The sequence below is a fragment of the Zosterops lateralis genome (genome assembly GCF_965231275.1).
Source record: "Zosterops lateralis genome assembly, chromosome: 8".
Lineage (NCBI taxonomy): Eukaryota > Metazoa > Chordata > Aves > Passeriformes > Zosteropidae > Zosterops > Zosterops lateralis.
The window spans coordinates 15112270-15131343 of record NC_139768.1 but is presented as its reverse complement, the minus strand read 5'-3'; the positions used below and the strand labels follow the sequence as shown (position 1 = coordinate 15131343).

Here is a 19074-nt window from a genome sequence, read left to right as displayed (position 1 = left end):
GAACAGCAGCCAACTCCCACATGCCCTACTGTTCAATGCATATGGAAAAGCTGACAGCAATCCTTTCCTGACTCCACACCTGAAGAAAGAGCTCAACCCAAGGCTCAGAGCTCAAGAATCGCTCCTTTCTCTGGAACAGCCAATCCCAGCTCAGCCACATGCCCAGCTGAAAGCCAGGACAGAGAATGGTATGGGAGGATGGTGGCCAGCAGCTCCCCGTCCTGAGAGCCAAAAGTGCTGGTCCAACAGTGTTCTGTTCTACACCTCCACTGAAACCAGGGAAATAGACCAGCACCAGAGGACCTCCTGGTAAGCTACAGAAGAAAGTCCCAACAGTCACAGTGCAGAGGGCAAAAAGACAGGGATACCAAGGGCAAAGAGAGAAGAGATCTATTTATTTATTTATTTATTTATTTATTATAATTAAATTTCAAAGCACCAAGACATGCCAAAAGACATTCATTTCCTTCAGGTGTCCAGCAGAAATGGTGGGCTGACAAATGCCACTGCTGGGGTCTGGGCCCAGCCCTGCTGGTGCCCAGCAGCCACAGGAACTCTGCAAACCCAACTGGTTTGTGCCTGCCCTAGCAGCAAACATGCAGCTTTGTTACTGTATGTGACAGGACCAGATTCCCCCCAAGGGAGCAAGAGCCCCAGGATCCTGGCACAGAAATGCCCACCATGGCACCTCTGCCAGGAGCAATCACTGCAATACCTGTAACAGACAGAGCACTCAATGTCTCTGAGAAATTCATCTCCACAATATAAAATAGTCAGTTTCCTGAGAAATAAAATTCCCTCCCATGGAACTCGTGGGACCAGCCACATGCACATGTATACGCAAACACACACTTTCCCTGATAAAAGACCAGATGACCCCATGGCTTCCACACAAAAAAAGGGAAAAAGCTTTGATTTGCCCCAGTTAGAACTTAACTATCTCCTTGTGTTTCTCTCTGTCTCCATGCCTCCTACAGACAGACACACAGCCCTGCTGGGTTACATTCAGTGCCATTACATTCAAATCCTTCCTGAGCATAGCTCCCCAAGATGTGAGCTCTTCTCCTCTCCTGTGCTGAGAAGAAAGGAGCTCTTGGGCCAGACCAGGGCTCTCAGTAAATCTGGAGGATCCTCACAACACAAGGCTGGAAGCAAGCAGGCACAGCAGCTCAGGTCCCTACATCTCTTTCAATGCTTAGCTGGCACCAGGGAAAGCTGGTGGCAGTCACAGCAGCCTGGCCCTGTGCAATGGGACCCATCAAAGGACACACAGCAGCAGCATAGGTTCAATCCCTTGAGACTCCTGCAGTAGCAGCTGCCAGCAGTAGTGAGGAGGAAGGCCTGTCACAGGACCAAGCTATACCTCAGCTACCTTCATTCACAGCTCAGAACTGAAATTTTGGATGTCAGTGCTCAGATACAGAGGAAGATGCATCCCACTTCCCTTGTTCTCAAGCACAGTAAGGGGCTGGATCTCAAGGTTCTGCAGCCCAGTCTTCCAAAGTTGGCGAGAGCAGGGCCAGGGTAGCTGATGGGCAATGAGCCCTTTTGGCAAGTGCCAAGAGAGCACTGCCATGTGGTTCCAACCCACAGCCTCTGCTGAGGAAGCCACAAAGCTCTGCCCAGGAGCTGGGCCTCACACTTGCAAGAGAGCCCCAGTATGCTGAGATATGTTCCTCAGCCTGCAGGCACCACAGAGCCTTTCCACCACTGGGGAAATCAGATCCTTCAAAACAGCAGCACAGCAGCAAGCCCAGGATGACAACCAGGCATCACCAGTCCCGTTCGGAGGGCTCCCGGTAGGGCAGCCCCAGCTGTATGAAGACATCTCTCTCGGTGGGAGTGGGCAGAGTATGGCCAGCTGACACCTTGGCACCGCCGGGGCCTCGCACCACGGCCGTGCTGAGCGCGTGCTCCGACAGGCTCATGCCCTTGGTCTTGGCCAGGGCACGCATGGAGCGGTTGAAGTGAGCCGAGCCCGTGAAGTAGAGCAGGGCACAGGCGAACTCCCGGTACGGCACCACGATGATGTCGAGCCGGCGGTGACGCCGCGTGGGCCCGGGCAGGCGGCACACGCCCAGGTATTTCTGCTGATCTCCATTTTCCTCGTGACTCACCAGGTCATCTGTAAGGAACCCTGCAGAGAGACAACAGGCCAAGAGGAGCTGAATGGCAGACGGACACCTCCATGGTGAACTGCCCAGAGAGCAGCAGAGATGCCTCACAACGTGTTGTGGGACCCCAGGGATAATATGCTGAGCTGCAGCACTATTCCCTCCTTAACACTACAGCTGAGCCAGGCCCAGGGGCAGCAATTTTAAGGACTAACAAGATGTCCCATCCTTGGGAGAAGTGATCACCAATCCTTCAATGAATGCCATCCACCTCATTGCCTCCTTGCCTTGGCCATTCTAAGAGCAGCTTCCCCATCCTCTTACCGCTCCTGCGGAGGCTGTCCAGCAGCTTGCTGAACACCCCACGGTGAGAGTGCCCATCTGGGTGAGTGACCAGCACATCCACATCTCCACAGGTGGCCTTCCCCCGACGGTAGGAGCCACAGGCAACACACACGAGGCCAGGCTTCAGGGCCAGGGCAGCTTGTCTGACCTTCGAAAAAGAGGGATGAGGAGTCAGAGACCAGCCTCTTCATGTCCTTTCCACCAAAGCAGCAAAGGGTCTCGTGTCTGCCTTGAGGCCTGTCCTGCATCTCCAGAGTTTCCATACACCTGGCAGGCGTGGCACATTGGCCTACCAAGAAGGCTGGCCTGCTGTCAGGGGAGGAGTGAGCCAGAGTGGCTTCCAGCCAGTCCTGCAAACACCCTGCACAATGCCACACCATACAGTGATGGACCATCAACTCTTGGGAGCACTGGGTTGGGACAAGCAGGAAGATGAAGGGGCAAAGTACTGCACAAGCTTTCAGAGCCTTCAGTTTCTGAGACAGCAAGAGGTAAGAAGTTTTTCAGCTGCCCTACAAGCAGAAGGTTCACCAGCCCTGCCCACAAAGGGAATCAGTTCAACAGGTGATGGTCACAGGCCCTGTTTCAAAAACGGGGATGGGCTCACAAAGTCTCCCCACCAGAACCCAACACAGCAGAAAATCTGTGAGCACCCCTTGGAGTTCACTCCTGCAAGGAGCTTTACCTCTGCAGGAGAGCTGGGCTTCCTGACCCAGAAAAAGCACAACTGTCCCAGCATTTTAGACCAAAGGGATGCCAACATGCTGCTGTCAGCAATCAAACACATAATCAGAACTTCTCCTGTTACAGTCTTCTCCAAGCTGGACCCCAGCTCCTGTTTTGTGCAGACAGTGCTAACTAACTCTGATGGCTTCATTCATTACATGTTTAAGAAAAGCTCCCAAGTCCCTGACAGGCCATGAAGTATTCTTGGTCTGATTGTGCCAATCACCCTGCTGGCAGCAAATAATGAGGGGCTCAGCAATTCCCAGTGATGGGGCCATCACAGAGGCTGGGGTTCAGCAAGGCAGTGTCCATGCCCACAGCCCCTTGTCACTCTCAGGGATCATCCTTCATTAGCAAGAGATAAACCCATTAACCTTTGCCCCAAAGGTGCTCCAAGAAGCCACAAGCCTTTCTCATGCGGAGCAAGCTCTCCTCTGGTGTTTTTGCCCCCCTTCTGGCTTTAAATGAAGATTTCTAGAAAACTCTCAGCCCCACCAGAAAGCCTAAAAGCTTCTCAGATCTTACTGTGACAGGCAGCACAGACAGTGACTAATCCCTCATTCTCTCTCCTGGGCCTGGATCAGAGGTGTGTGCGTGTGTATGGAGGGAAGCACAGTAATCCCATCAAGATAACAATAGACCCACTCCCAAGAGCCAGCTCTTCAGCTCAGCCTGCCTGGGAAAGGGACCACTCACCACCAAAATGGCTAATCCGGCACACAGGACTGACACCCCAGCAGGAGCCTGGCAGGAGGGTATTCTTCATGGTCAGGCCCTGTGGCCGAGTGACAGGGTCACACTGGCTGCTGCTTCCATGGTGATTGGAGAGCACGGGGGTAGCAATGACAGTGTGTCCCCCAGGCTCTCTGCTCACATTAGGGTACACTGGCTTAGCACCCCATAGTCATGGAGTGCCACAGCATCCTAGAGCAAGCAGCACTTGTTTGCAGCCTGGATCCCCTTTGCTTCCACCAAGGATATCCACCCTCTGTTCTCTGTCAACTAGATCATGAGGTGCTCACAGCTTCCTTTGAAGAAGCAGCACCAGGGACACCTCAGCTGAAAGCAGACATTCCAGACATGATGAGAGGTAAGAAAGCTGAGCTGGGAATCTGCTTATCCTACCATGCCACATGCAGCCTTCTCCAAAGCAGCGTGTAGAACTGACCCCTGTGAAGTATCCTCCTCCTTGCCAGGCACTCAGACCAAACTTACTTATGGGGCAAGGTAGGGGCATTGTGTGACCATGCCCAAAAAGGGTCCCTCAAGCACTGACCCCACCAAGAGGAGAGGCTGAAGAGCTAAGCCATAATACAAGGGGCATTTTCACAGCATGTGCCTTCTTGTCATGTCCCAGCAGGTACTGCACCCTGAGGGCCTGGGGCCAAGCTACTCACAGTCTGCTCTATTTCTGCAGCTTCCTCCCGAGGCATGCGCTCCAGGAAATCTGTGTAGTGCTTCAGCCCCACAGCCTGCTGGCTGGTCAGAGTGGCCTTGGTGCGGATGTCATCCAGCGTCCGGAAACCCTAGTGCAAACCACGTGCTGATATTCAGACATCTACCAAGACTTTGCCCTTCACATACTTTCCACCAGGATTTGGGGAGATTGTATTTATCCTGTCTCAAGTTCAGGCCAAGTCACAGCTTCTGAGATCACATGTAGACAACACTTTAGGGCCTGGTTCCCAAAAGAAGGGATTTAGGCAATCCCACTACCAATGCACACCTCTAATCTCCACCCCTCCTCTGATGGAAGGCTACTGCTCTTAAGGCATAGTGCCCCTACACTCTGAAGGAAAACATGTAATGCAGGTAAAGGAACAACACCCACAACATCTCAATGAGGGAAGGCTGACAGCACGAACACAAACATGTTTTTAAAACAGTCAAGAATCCAGTCACAAACCAACCACTACAGGAAACCAGGCTTCATTAGCTCATGCTCAGGAGGCAAACTGCTTTAAAAAAAGGAACCCACCAAGTGGGCTGGGCTGCTCCTGTAGGCACAATTATTTCTACCTCATTTTTATAACTTCCAGACAAGATGGCTGCTTTGACAGCTACAGGCCAACAGCCAGCAATCCCATCAGGAGTTTTCATGGACAAGATGCCCTGATTCAAGCCTGGCACTTAGCAACATCACTGCCATGACTAGTGTGACACAAGCTCCAAGAAGTGATGCTAGAGCAGAGACAACATGTCTCCCATTTCTCCTCTCCACATCTTTGTCCTTTACCCATCCCACCACAATTAAAGTCTCAGCTGGGTGTTGAGACACAATGGGACCCAACCTCATAGTTCCTCCCAAAAAAAAAAATAGATTTAAATCTTACCTGTAGATATTGACAATTAAAAACTGTTTGTGAAAGTAATGCTCCTACACTCAGCAGCAGTCTTCAAACCATAACCTGAGAGCCTCTTGTGTAAGGTATTGAACTTACCTGCTGGTACCACATCTGAGCTGTCTTGACCCCTGCTCCCCAGATGTTGGAAAATAACTCCAGCACAGGCACACTCTCACTGATGTGATCCAGCTTGCGTAGGTGCCCACTCTCCAAGATTTCCAGGATCTTCTCTGCCATTCGCTTCCCAATCCCAGGGATTTTACAGGCTTCCTAGAAAGAAACCAGGGCTGCTACTGGAAAAGCAAAGATCATAGACAAGCTGGGGAGCTGCTACTGACTCAGAGCCTGGTTAGTCATTTGATGAGTAAAGCGTAAGTGGCAGGACTAGTTCTGCCTGATGGTCTCCTCTCTAGGCCAGGCTTACCCTGGCTGATCAGTTCAAGTGGAAAAAGACAAACCTGAAGAATGGGACTGAAACATGAACACACTGAACTGCTGGACTGCCACAGCCCCTAAGACTCATATCCAGTTAGTTTTACATGTTATTGCCATCAGTGGCCAGTGGCTGTTGACGAAGAGGAAGGTGAAAATGTCCCTGCACTGAGTCTAAGGAAGGCATTTATCTTGTGAGTGTTCTGATCTGGCCCTAAAAGGGTCAGATTCCATTTTTCTGCTGTTCTGCAAACACTGTGTGTGGTCAATAAATTTCAATTTGCACTTGCTATACAACTTCCATCAAAGCTCTATCTCCCTGCTCCATGCCCCTGGGGAGGTGTTTTACCTGGTAGGAGGTGACTGGTTTGTGGTAGCTCTTGAGTGCATTGATTGCTTTGGAGTAGCCCAGAGCTCTCCACTTGTCCCCCTGGACAGAGTAAGCCTTTGCCAGCACTTCCAGCTTCTCTGTGATGCATTGGTTGTGATTTTCCTTCTTGGTGTTGGAAGACTGGGCACAAACCCACTTGCTGGGAGGCTGGGCCACTGTGTAAGAGCTGTCACTGATCTCTGATGATTTCACAGGGTAGCAGCCAGAAATCAAGGCTTCCAGGTCTCCCTGGGTGACACCAGCATCTTCTCCTTCACTGTCTTCATCCTCAGAGCATTTCTTTAGGTAAAGATCAAAAAGCAGCTGTGTAAGAATAAGTGCATGCCTCATATGTCCCCTTGGCACAGGCTACTTGTGAGATTAGGAAGCCAGAGCACTAACCATCCTCCCTCCTGGGCACATCACGCTCCAACTGCCACCTCTAGAAATGGCTGGTTATATGCACACCACGTTTCCTCACACCTCAAGCTACACATACACATCTCACACTGCACAGGAGACTGTACTGCTGCCTACCTGTGATTCAAGCACACAGCCCCCTCCTACAGCCAAGCCCCTAACTGAGATAAGACATTGAGTAAGTGAGCAACTGCTGCCAGCAGCAAGGTATGACAATGCCAAAATCCTTAGCTGGCAGAGATCCTGACTCCCTACTCCCAGTGGGAAATCTTTAGCTCATCTGGTGGCAGCATAGGCACATTTCTCAGATTCAGACTCAGCAACTTCTACCCCATGATGCAGATGACAGCAGATAGGCACTGAACTTTGTTTTCAGTTTACAGACACAAAATCTTAACAGAGAAGTAAATTAAAACCCCCTCATTTTCCCCATGGCTATCTGCAAGAGAAAAGGGGGAGGAAGGAATGACACAAAGGACTCCACATTCCTCAGTGACAGAAGAAAGAACCAATGTATGCATTTGCTGATACCCTCAGCATTAGGATGCCTCTGTGTAGACTTAAGAAACAATGAGACTCAGCTTCAGGTAATGAACAAAAGGGAATAGAAGTAGGAAACCACACAGAAGCTTTGTAGACTGCTTTGCTCACTGGGGTCCCCATCTCCCCTGATGTATAAACACAGGAGTCCATGAAGATCCAAGAGCTTCTGTGTTGTGGAAGTAACTCTGACTGATGCAGGGTTGTTTGGGATTAGTCCAGCAGTTACATGCAGCACACCATGTTCTGTTATGAGTTTCTGCAGTGTCAGCCCAAGTCAGAGCCACATCCTTACAACCTCTGGTTCTTCTGGCTGAGGAGGTAGGAGGTCTTGAGACACATAGATGGGATGTACTATGCAGTCTTGTTTTATAACTCTGCAAACTGGGTCAGATTGAAGATTTCATAGACTTAATCAGTTTAATTTGTCTTGAAATGTAACTCCCTTGAGATGCTGTTCTCTCTAAGGGCAGCAAAGCCTCAGAGAGCTCAGATAAGTCAGTAAGCCCCTTAAAAGCATATAAAGGAGTACGTTATCCAATTACAATGCAGAGAACTCTGCAGCTGGAGCTGGAAGCCATTCCCATCCTCTTGGCCAGCAGTGTCACAGAGGTGAAACAGCCCTTAAACCCCTGACTCTCTATGCTTTGTCAGCAAGGCTGATGGACTTCACAACCACATGTGCAAAACCAACTAGCAGCAACAGCTACCTGAGAGGGAGGCAGACAGCTCTGGGTTCACAGAGAGTAACTGGCACTGCCTGCAGAGGCTGCCTTGCAGAGAACTACTGTATCTGAATGCCAGTCAAAAAGTGTTTGCTAGCCTGACTGGTAACAGGATTTCCTCACAGGAGTTTACATCCAAAGGCAGAACTCCCAGATCAGTCTCTGTTTAATACGAAACACTGGCACACCCATCATCTCCTAGAGAAAAAACATCCACTCAAGCTAGAAAAGACTCTGTGCTTAAAAGCTACTCCTAAACTAAGTTTCAGCTTTATTGTTGTAACTAAGTTTCAAGTGGTTGGTGTTGTCTTTAAAGCAGGCCAGAGAAGCTGACTCACAGCAGAAGCCACTAATAACCCAACACAGATATTTTAAGAACACCTCCACTATCCTTCTGGTAGCAACCTGATCCACTGTACAAACATGTGTCTGAACAGGGTGTTTGCCAAGGAGTGGAGAACTGGTCCACATGGCTGAGGAAGGAACATGGGATGAAGTATCAGAGACAGCTTCCTGAAAAGGATATATCTGCGGACAGGGAATACTCCTCAAAAGGACGTAAGAGAATATCACCATAGTGAGCCTTGGCCTGATCAGAGCACCAGGACTGTTTCAGCTGGAAATGTTCTGATGGGAACAGCAATTTAGGGCCATTGTTTCTATTCGTAACACCTAAAAAGGACAAAGAGAAGCAGTAACCCTGTCCACAGCCTGTGTCTGGCTCACTGAAACATCCGAACACCTTTCCTTCACTGAGAAAATCTCACATTGTGTCCCTGTAGGGATGCTCTTAGCCAGGAAAAGCAGCATGCAGGATCTGTTCACAAGGAGATGGATCTCTCCAGGAAAGCCTCACCTCAGCCACTTGCTGCTGTCCAAGGATGCCCAAACCTCGCTGTGAGGAATCCTCCACCTGTGATTCAGTATTTGATTTCACTGCTCCCTCCTCTGCTGGGGGCTGGATTTTTTCTCTGTCCAAGATCTGTTGCTGTTCTTTCTGGAATTCTTCCTCCTCCAGGTACCTGCCATGGATTGGATGTCTCAGTATAGGAGAAGGAGGATTTCTCAGTCCCCAGAAGTTTGACCAAGAAATCTTTCTGCATGTTTTGGGATGGACCAAACAACCCAAGATCACAGATTAGTTACTCTAGTTTTAGCTCAACTCCTCAATTAACCTTGCTGACCTGCAACGTCCACTCCTACCTACCTCACTCTTAGACTCTCTCTCCAAAACATTTTGATCCTAGCCTGTGCCTGCTCCTCCATTCTTAATTTCCTCTTGTGCCTAGTTGCCAATTTCTCTTCACCTTTCATCTTCAATAAATAAGAAACAGTATTTAATCCTCAGTATTTTTAAGAGACATCTTGTTATCACTGATGGAGCAGGAAGAGGTACCTTTAGCACCTGTAGCAAGTGATAGGAGTTCTGGCAGTACTTCTGGGCCCTATTACATCTTTTGCTACCACACAGAACTTTGGGTCATGCTCACAGGAGCTGCAAGGAGTTGCAGTCCAAGATTTTGAGCAGAGATCAAATTATAGTGCTGTTCAGATTAGGATAGAGAAAATGCAGGGAGGAATGGCAGTGTGGTATTTGCATACCTGCGAGGGATAAAGACACCATAGCCAGCAGTACTCAGCAGCTTCTGGTCTCTAATGCAAGCACTGAGCCAGGACGCCTTCACCAGCTGCAGCCCCGGGCGCAGCTTGGTCACTCTGAGGAGCCGAAAGGCGCGATCACAGTCCATGTCCTCGGCCACAATGACATGTGTCACCTCTGAGGAGAGCTGGCTCTGCACCACACCCCCATTCTGGACAATCTCCCTGTGGAAGATCTCGGCCCTGGCCTGGCCAATGCCGGCCTGCAGGACGTAGGCGACGACTGGCTTGAGCCACTCTGCTGAGGAAAGCACAGGGGCAGGGACACGGTGACAAGAGGAAGTGCCCCAAAACCCAGCAAGGCTACATCTCTCACATGGGACTTGATGGCACCAGCTCTGGCAGGCAGTCTTTGGGGGGATTCAGCTGGACACACCAAAGCAAGCTGGCCACCTCTACAGAAAACACACTGAGGGCCAGAAAAAGCCTCTGGGGAACAGCACTTGCAGTTAACTGTTAACTGTTAAGTATTATATCCCACATCACAGGGACACAGGACTTACCCTCAGGTGTCTCTGTTCCTTCCTCTTTCGGGATCTTTGGAGGGATGCTTTTCCCCGAATCATCCCTCACTTTCTTCCTCTTGGGAAAGGCTTTGACAATCCCTTGGGGCTCCATAGGCCTGGTGGGAAGGTTAGCAGCAATTGCTAAATACAAATAAGAAAGAGCAAGGTTGCTTGTATCTTACCTAATCACAACTCAAGATTTACTCATGTTGCTCACTGTCTTTGTTGTTCTGAAGTTTTTTGTTGTTGCCTTCCAAAAATGCTCAGCCTGAGAGAGGCAACTGGAATCAAGAACTGCAGCCCACAAGGTCAGAAAAACTGAAGTCAGAAAGTCACTTAAGTCAACCTTGCCTGAATGTCTTAGAAACCTCTACAGCCAAATTCTTACAATGGAAAGCATTAAACTACTTTAACATTTTAGAGTTCCTATCTGCTCAGCCTAAATAAGCAACTGTATTTCCCAGGTATTTCTTAAGCACATTCCCAAGAGGGAAACGCTTCTCCTGCCAGGGCTGAAATCCAGTCATCTATGAGATAAAACACTAATTGTCACCAAGTGTTTCACACAGCCACAAGAGCAAAACTCCCAACTTGGCTCTATCTGGAAACAGCAAATTACTAAAGACTAACTAGCCAAGTTCAATATGGGTACAACTGTAGCTTTACCATGACAAGCCTTACAAATGCAAACTTTGGAGCTTGAACTACCAGGATACAAGGAAGCTCAGCTTTCCATAACCCAAACAAGCCCTGAATCATGTATATCCCAACAGCTACTTCCATGTGGCTGCAGCACTGAGTAAATACCAGCCTGGTTTCCTCTGTGTGCAGCACTGTGCTTCTCTTGGAGCCCTCACACACAGTCCAGCACAAACCTATCCTACCAAACCTGGGAAAGCTGAAAATGGTCCCATCTGGCCATGGCTTCCTGCTAGATGAGAAGCTCACCGTCTCATCTGAGCACAAAACATAATCCTCTGAAGACAACCCAGAGCTCGACTCGAGGCCTTGCTTCTGCGAGGAAGAGTTCAGCTCAATGGGAACAGAAACACTGCTACATTTCTAAAACTCACCTTCGCTGAAACGTTTCAGTTTTCAGGTCGTTCTGACCAAAAAAAAAAAAAAAAAAAAAAAAAAAAAAAAAAAAGCCCTCTGAAAACAGTAATCCTTTCTACTAGATAAAGAAAAAAGCCACACCAAAAGCCCGCCAAAGTTCTGGGTACCTAAGTACGTTCCAGCGCTCGAAAGTGTGTTTCTGCAGGCTGTATTTTAACTCCTACAAACCACAACGCACCAAACCGGCCTTGCCAGCCTCCTCAGACCGTGAAGGTTTCAAGGCCACCAAGCTGGGGCTGGCAGCACCCACAACCTCGGGGGGCGAGAAGGACCCCCCCGGAGCTGGCGGCCGTGCCGGGGGAGCCGAGGGCAGGCGGGAGCCCAGAGGGGAGCACCGGAGAGGGGAAGGCCCCGGGCGGGAGCGGGGCCTCGGCCGGGCCGGAAGCGCTTCCGGGCAGGGGGCGGAAGTTTCCGCGTTGCCGCGGCGACGGCGCGGCCGCCATGGCGGTGCCGAGCTGGCTGGAGCGGCTGCGGGCGGCCGGCAAGACGGCGCTGGTGCAGGACGGTAACCGCAGGGCGAGCGTCGGGACAGCCCCCGCCTGTCCCCGCCGCGGAGTGTGGGGCGGTCCTGCAGCGAGCGGCCGCGGAGGGAGGGGAGCGCTCCTGGGCACAGCCCCGCACCCCGAGGAGCAGGGCCCCAGGGAACGACACAAGGCCATCAACGCGGGCAGCGGGACGGGGGCGCAGGCAGTGGGACGGGGTCCCGCACAATGGGATAGGATCGCAGGCAGCGGGACGGGATCCCGCACAATGGGATAGGGTCGCAGGCATGGGACAGAGCCTTACACCCAGGGGTAGATGTATCCCGTTTCCTCTCACCCCCTGCCTTGCCTCTAGGGAAGCGGAAGATCCACTACTTGTTCGAGGATGGGAAGGAGATGGCCGAAGAGTACGACATTAAGACTGGCCAGTTAATAAGTAAGTGGTGCTCTCAGCTGGCCCCCAGCAGATGGGGGTCGGGACAGAACTGCAGGGCAGTGGGTCTGTACCCTCAGGGCTGGGGTGTTGAGAGGGACCACCTGGTCGGGAACAAATCATCTCTTCCTGTTCTGGGAGACAGGCATGTCTGTAGCAGAATTTTGTAGGGACAGAAGTAGGGTTCATCTTACAGCCAGGGTTCTCTGACTTTTGTGGCATAGCAGACGTTGCTTTAGTCCAGGATCTCCCCCAAACATACCATCTGTCACAACAGACTTGGATGGACTAGATGGGATTGCCATCATAGTTGCCAGGCACCACATCTGTACCACATGAAGGGCTGAAATATGCTTTTTGGTGGCTTCTGCTACCACAAACAAGGTGTCGTTTATGGCTCTTGTCCAAAACCACATCAGCTGCAGCACAGCACCTGTTGGCAACCTCACCATGACTTCAGCACCAAGTAGCAAAAAAAGAGAGGCATTCAGCACAGAATTTCTGACCTAGGAATAGGGCAACTAGCAGATCAACTCACACCAAAGTCAAAATTACTGGAATTAAGGTAATATATTCATATAATCTCAGTGTGCTGGGCAGCTTTGGCAGTCAGTTGCTGGAGTTCTTACAGAGCAGTGCAGAAGAATTAAAACCCTTCTTCTCTCTTCCCCAGGCAGAAAATGGCGAGAGAAGAACACCCTCGGGGGCACCGGCAAGTGGCAGGTGGAAGTGGGAGAGCCAACCTCGCCGCTCCTGGGAGCACTGGAGTCAGAGCTTATAACAGAGAGCAGCTCAAATGTATGTAAGGGTCTGCAGCTACCCCTGCACCTAAATCTACCTTGCCTTGTGCTTACAGCAGTAGTTGGTAGAGCAAAGATCACCAAGAGACAGCCTCAAGCACCTAACACTCTGCTACAAATCACCCTAAAACTGCAGGGCTGAGTAGAAAGAAGGCATAGCTTAGGTTCTTTAGGAGTCTTCAAGAGATTTGTAGTTTCCTGAAGTAAAGAAACTGTAGTGCTGTGTTGGCCAACTACTATCCTGTCTTGAAAGAGTAGGGTAACAGGAAGGCCAGTGCCAGGACAAGTCAGGGATAGAAAACAGAGGTGATAGCAATGAAAGGCACAGGCAAATAAAAGGCAGGCTGCCCCATAATAAAGCACAGCTTGTTTCATTTTCACACCCCTCTAGCTGAAGGTGCAGCTGTTTTAGTCTCTCACCAGCTTTTTTACAGACCTGAAGCACAAGCACAGCTCTGCACCGCAAACTGGGGCAGAGCTAGGACTGAATCCAGTAGGTTCCTAGAGCAGGTAGAGCTCAGTATGTGGTTGCCTGTGAGGAAGAGTTGCCTGTAACCCTGTACTGCAAGGCTTCCTCACTGAACACCTACTGCAAGCAGTGCCCTGGGCAAAGGCAGAGCAGCCCTAGCTGTAGGAAAGTGGTGCTCAGGCAGCTTGAGTTACTCTCTAATGCTCCAGTAGAACAGCTACCCCCCTGTGGAGTCTTACAAAATAGTACAGGAAGGAGACAGGGAAGAGACGAGACAGCTGGAGGGGCCTTGCTAAAAGTACTTGTTTGCTGTAGCCCATCTTCATGAGGAAGGATACCCTGAGCAGCTTCCAGTGGCGGATCCGTAACCTTCCCTACCCCAAAGAGGTCTACAGTGTCTCTGTGGAGGAGGAGCAGCGCTGCTGTGTCATCCGGACCACCAACAAGAAGTCAGTAAGGACAGCACTGCCAGTGCTGACAGTCCCTTGGGGTGGGCTGGCACAGAGGGCAGGCTAGTGATTGCACAGGGGGCTGTCCCCTCTTCTGTCCCTAGTGTGCAAGGGCTCAGGGGCCTCACCTTGCAGCATGTCTCCTGCTGCCTGATTTCCACTCCCAACTGCCTCAGACACATTTACAAGTAGGGCCCCTCAAGCTCTGCACTGGCCATTGCAAACTCATCTTGGGTCCAGTAGAGTTGGTGGTGCTTGCACTGTTCTTGCCCTGTCAGATGTCACTTTCTTAGAAAAATAAAGTAAGAACCTTGCAGACCTCTTGAAGCGAGAACATTCCATTTTCTTCCTTTGATTTAGTCACTGCATCTCAGAATGCTGCAGGATTCAACACAGGCAGAAAATTCGTGGGCACCCAGACAGATCTCCCTGCATAAACACATCCTATAGTCACAATGTCAGTGATATGATCTGGAGGTAGCAAGCAAAAAAGACAGACTGAATCTGGGAAGGAAGCACCATGGTGTTCTGGCAAGACAGATTTGAGATTGGAGGAAGAAAATGGAAAATGCTTTTAAAGCTACATCTTGTAGTGTGTTAATACATGGCATCCCACATGGAATGAAACACACACTGTGTCCCAAAGCATCTACAGCCTCAGATAAGCCAAGATGAGGCTGTAGTACTGGAGAGTGCACGGAACGAGCCTTGGGATCACAATGGAAGGTGATGGAAGTGGCTGTAGGTGGTGCTGTCGGCACAGAACTACGGCCGCTCGGCTGCCGAGGGCTTCACAAAGCAGCACCCTCGAGTCTCCCGGAAAAGGACTGCTGGAGCTCTGCACATCAGCATACCTGGGGGCTCAAAATTAGAAGGCTTGGGAAGAGGGAAATAACCCATAGAAACAGCAAGCAATGACAGCTCTAATACAGAAAGATTACCTAAACGCACACAGAGGGATTCACAGAACAGTGGTGCTTTAGCAGGGAGACCTATGAAGCAAAAGATGAATGAGATTCCCATCAGCCACACATGGATATGCATGGAGCTAGAACGGGAATAGAGTATGTGATCCTAAATCCAACCACATACCGTCACAGACAGACTTACCTAGTCCCAGTCCTACTGATAGTGGTGTGTATGTGGGAAGTTCCTCGCTTGTCTATGTGGGAACTTCCTGCATAAGTGCCATAAGGTTATAATGTAGCACTGAGGCTCTACCTACGCCCTAGCTGACTTTGGGCTTTTTTGTACTTCTCTCAGGAGGGTCTTGCATGAGCAGCTGACACCTGCTCTCTCACAGACTAGTGTCAGAGGACCCAACAGCAACTCATGGCCTGTGTCTGACAGTTAAGGACTTTTAGAATTAAAGCTGAAAGCCACCTCACTGAGGACAAGAATGACGTTGCTGTCAGCAGGGAGCAGGGACAGACAGCAGCACTAGTACACTTAGTACAGGCTCCAGGATGTCTTAGATCATTTCTCCTGGGTCTCGGCCAGGGCAAGGCACCACTCAGCAGCTGATTCCAAGATAGCAACAACAGCATGGAATCCACAGAGAGAGCGCACATCACTACGGGAGAGAAAGGAAGCCTCGGAGCCTCTCCAACCCTTGGAAGTCAGCCACACTGCTTCTGAGCAACAGAGCTGTGCTGACTGCCAGCCAGAGGCACAAGTAACAGGATGGGCTGCCAAGTCACTACTGACTAGCTCAACTCTAAATTCTCAGCATACCAGTAGCAGTTTTCCCTACGGGCTGACAAAAAGTGGGTTTCCAGTAGGAAAATAATAAAGGTGATTTCAACATACTGTGGATCTCGGGCCAGGACTCAGGCTCAGAGTGTAATACTGCCCTTGGCCATGGGGTGAGAGGAGAGGGCAGAGAATCAGCCTGCATCGGCTGGGATAACCATCCATCAGCTACCTCCCCAGCCCAGACAGGAGCTCTTCACTTCCACCAGTCACTCTGTTCCCTCTGGCCACGGCAAGGGCTGCTCAAGTGGGATTTGCTTAAAACCTCTTGCTGTAAAATAAATCCATTAAACTGAACTCTAAAAACAAACCTAGAAAGCCACCTCCCCAAACGCCAAACCTGATTCAATTATTGTAGTGAGAGGCAGTGGTAATGTTAGGAGGAGGAGGGGTTGGCAAGGCAGATCTGGTTTCCTTTGATCTTGTCACAGATTTTAGTTTGAGGCCAGCCAAAGCCATTCTTCTCTCCTTCTCCTTAGTCCTGGGGCAGCAGAATGCTGGTGTTTCATTGATGACTCCCAAGGCCCTTTGAAACAGTGGGTTTTTTCTGTGTACTGCTTTTTTTTTGTCTAATCGGTAAGAAGTTAACACTTCCTTAACATGTCTTTGTGTTCATCTAATCTCTGCTGTTTAACCTTTGACATCTCCCTTATTATCCATGTCTGCCACCTTTTCCAAATACCGACAGCAGTGACAACACAGAACGGTTTGAGCCCTGCGGTAACAAGCCGTGTACATTCCTCCCACTGCACCGGGAAAGCCATTTGCCCTTTGTAGCTGTTTTCACCGTGACTTGGAAAATAAACCGCAATTTGGGCAGAGGTAGCTAGAGAGGCCAAGCCTCACACATAGCCAGCTGAATTGAGAACCACCCCTCGTGGTAGCAGCCACTGCCTATTCCCACTCTGCTCCAGACACTGCAGTACCAGCTACAGGACAATTCCTTGGAGAGGAGTGCCCACAAGAGTGCTGGAAGAGACTAAGGATCCAGCCATGCCTCTGGGTGGGCATAGGACCACACAAGCCAGTGTATTTGGTGCAGCCTCGGAGAAAAGCAGTAGATGCAGGGCAAGCCATGCCAAGCACAGATCTCAGGCAAACACAGACAGGTCTACAGGGTTCTGGCACCAAAGTCTTAGGAAATCTCTTAGCTGGCAAAAACCTCTCTGTCCTCTGCTTGGATGTGAGAGGTTATTGGAAGACTGGGATAGAAACCAGGGAAGGAACAACCAGGAGAGCTGTAAGTGCAGAGGAGCACCACAGCCACCATGGGGGCTGTATGGAGATGCTGCAAAGCAGAGGTTTAGGTGATTGTGGGCAGTTGCACCTGGAGATCTGTGCCCAGGGGTGTGCCTGAGCACCACCGTGCCACCAAAGCAAGAAGTTCCCTAGGAAGTACAGCAAGAAATTAAAAAGAGGGGTTTAGGAAGGATTGCAACACAAAATGGTGCATCACAGAGGAAAGTAAGTCATATGGCACAGGAGCTTTGACAGCTATTTTCACAAAAGCTGAAGGAAGCTGCTACTTAGAGGGAGTGAGAGGCCATGAGCAGGAAAAAGACAAGGAACACCTTGTTAGGGCTGAGTAGTCTTATCTTTAATCGTAGCTGGCACTACACATACAGGCAAGCTGGAGAGACCAAGCCTGCTGTCACACACCAAAGCTCTTCAGGACTTTGCCAGCTCTGGTTTCCATTTTGGAGGTTTGTTTCTAGTGCTCCTTCTAACCTGGGGGCACCGGCAGGCACACAACATGGCACAAGGGCCTCCTGCCAGCCCTGAGAGGTCTGTTGTCCTCATCTACACTTTGTAGACCAGCAGTCTGTGTCTCAGCACTCCTAGTGGCAGAATAGAAACCCCACCATCCTTATTTCTCTCCTCTCTCATTTGTAGGTACTATAAGAAGTTCTGTATTCCTGATCTGGACCGATACCACCTCCCTTTGGATGCAGCTGCCCTGAGCTTCACCCATGCCAACAACACGCTGATCATCACGGTGAGGTTTTAACCATGCAGAACAGTATTCTGCCCTTCTCTGTATGTCCATGAAGAAGCTAAAGTTCTTACACATGGGGAAACGAGGCAGAGCTGAGGGTCACCCATGCAGCCCCTTCTCTGTCACATAGTCGGTGGGAGTTTCAGATTACACTGGGCATGCTGACACTAGCCAAGAGATCCCAGGCAGCAGGAGGGGCCCTATTTGCTGCTCAAGGTGACATGCAGGTGGAAGAATGTCTGTTGTGCCTTGTTTTCTGTGTATTCTCTCCCTAAGGTCTGAGCAAGCCTCCACTCTCAGTGACACTAAGTTTCTTTTGTCTCAGAGCATCAGAGCCCAAGGACCCACTGCACTTCAAGGTCTCGCAGTCTTAAAAAAAGAATAATAATAAAAAAACCTGCTGCTTTGTTTCAGTGAGGGAACACTTCCACACACATGGTGGAAGCAAGAGACTAGCAACATGGGTACACACTCCTTGTTGCAAGGAGCAGACAGATGCTTTTAAGCAACAGGTACTTGTCTTATTCAGTGTAGAAGTCAGCTACACAGAGGGCACACCCTCTGTGAGAAACCTGGCAGCAGAGCTGGGCTGCATGTGCAGAGGAAATGGGCCAAGGAGAGCACCTTGAGTCCTCCTGAGCTTCTGTTTGCTACTGACCACACCTTGCAAAAAGCACCTGCATCCATCACTAAGCTGCAGCTGGGTGAGAGGCCTCTGAGGGGAAGACAGAGGAACTGCAATTCTTACTTCTCTCTGTATTAAAAAAAAAAGGCAAAAAAAAAAAAAAAAAAGCAGCGTATTTTATGTGTATATATATATATATATATATATATATAAAACACTTGTGAGCATACAGTCAGTGAGCACAGCAAGGATCTGCTTGCCAGGATATTCCAGTGGGGTTGATGGGGGCCAGGATTCCACACCCAACTGGAAACTTTTACTTGCACTGTAAAAGACACTCCAGAACTTGGCAAATATCTCTAGCTTGATGGCATCACCTCTCTAAATGGGTTTCAGAGGCAGCTGGTAATGGCAAGGCCTCCCTTGGCAGGAGGGCCCTTGCTGGGCTGGCAGCAACAGGCCCCAGTTGGTCTACTTGGAGCAGAGGCTGAACAGAAGTTCAGGAGTGCTAAGGGCATTTCTTTCTCTCCTATAGTACCAGAAGCCGAAGGAGATCCTGGCTGCAGAAGAGCAGCTGCAAAAGGAGCTGAAGAAGATAAAGGCAGCTAACCCTGGGGATGGAGACTGTAAGACCCAGTAGGCAGTGGCTGCTAAGGGGTTGAGGTGAGGGGCAGCTCTCTGGCACAGCTTAATGGTGTTTTTTTTGCCTTATCTAATAAAAATGAGTTCTGTTGTTAATAGAGCCTTTTGGAGGAATCTCTGTAAGATGG

At 50.1% G+C, this 19074-nt stretch overlaps 2 protein-coding genes across 4 annotated transcripts; one reads left to right on the top strand and one right to left on the bottom strand.

Annotated features, from left to right (window-relative positions):
- Positions 1–441: 441 nt before the first annotated feature.
- Positions 442–11638, bottom strand: POLL (DNA polymerase lambda). 3 transcript variants are annotated; one of them, XM_083866122.1, is made up of 9 exons: positions 11255–11638; positions 10180–10296; positions 9620–9917; positions 8874–9039; positions 6312–6632; positions 5627–5800; positions 4583–4711; positions 2439–2607; positions 442–2137 (listed from the first exon to the last, which is right to left on the bottom strand). In XM_083866122.1, the coding sequence occupies exons 2-9, from the start codon at positions 10292–10294 to the stop codon at positions 1773–1775; spliced, it is 1737 nt and encodes a 578-aa protein (XP_083722248.1). In that variant the 5' UTR covers positions 10295–10296; positions 11255–11638; the 3' UTR covers positions 442–1772. The 3 variants fall into 3 exon arrangements, with proteins under 3 accessions (XP_083722248.1, XP_083722247.1, XP_083722249.1); XM_083866121.1 differs by having other exon boundaries at positions 10180–10323; positions 11256–11638; XM_083866123.1 differs by having other exon boundaries at positions 9620–9914; positions 10180–10298; positions 11256–11638.
- Positions 11639–11724: 86 nt separating this feature from the next.
- DPCD (deleted in primary ciliary dyskinesia homolog (mouse)) lies at positions 11725–19042 on the top strand. The gene is made up of 6 exons (XM_083866757.1): positions 11725–11803; positions 12136–12216; positions 12887–13011; positions 13798–13931; positions 17577–17679; positions 18840–19042. Exons 1-6 carry the CDS (start codon positions 11740–11742, stop codon positions 18942–18944), a joined length of 612 nt encoding a protein of 203 aa, XP_083722883.1. The 5' UTR covers positions 11725–11739; the 3' UTR covers positions 18945–19042.
- The last annotated feature ends 32 nt before the right edge of the window (positions 19043–19074 follow it).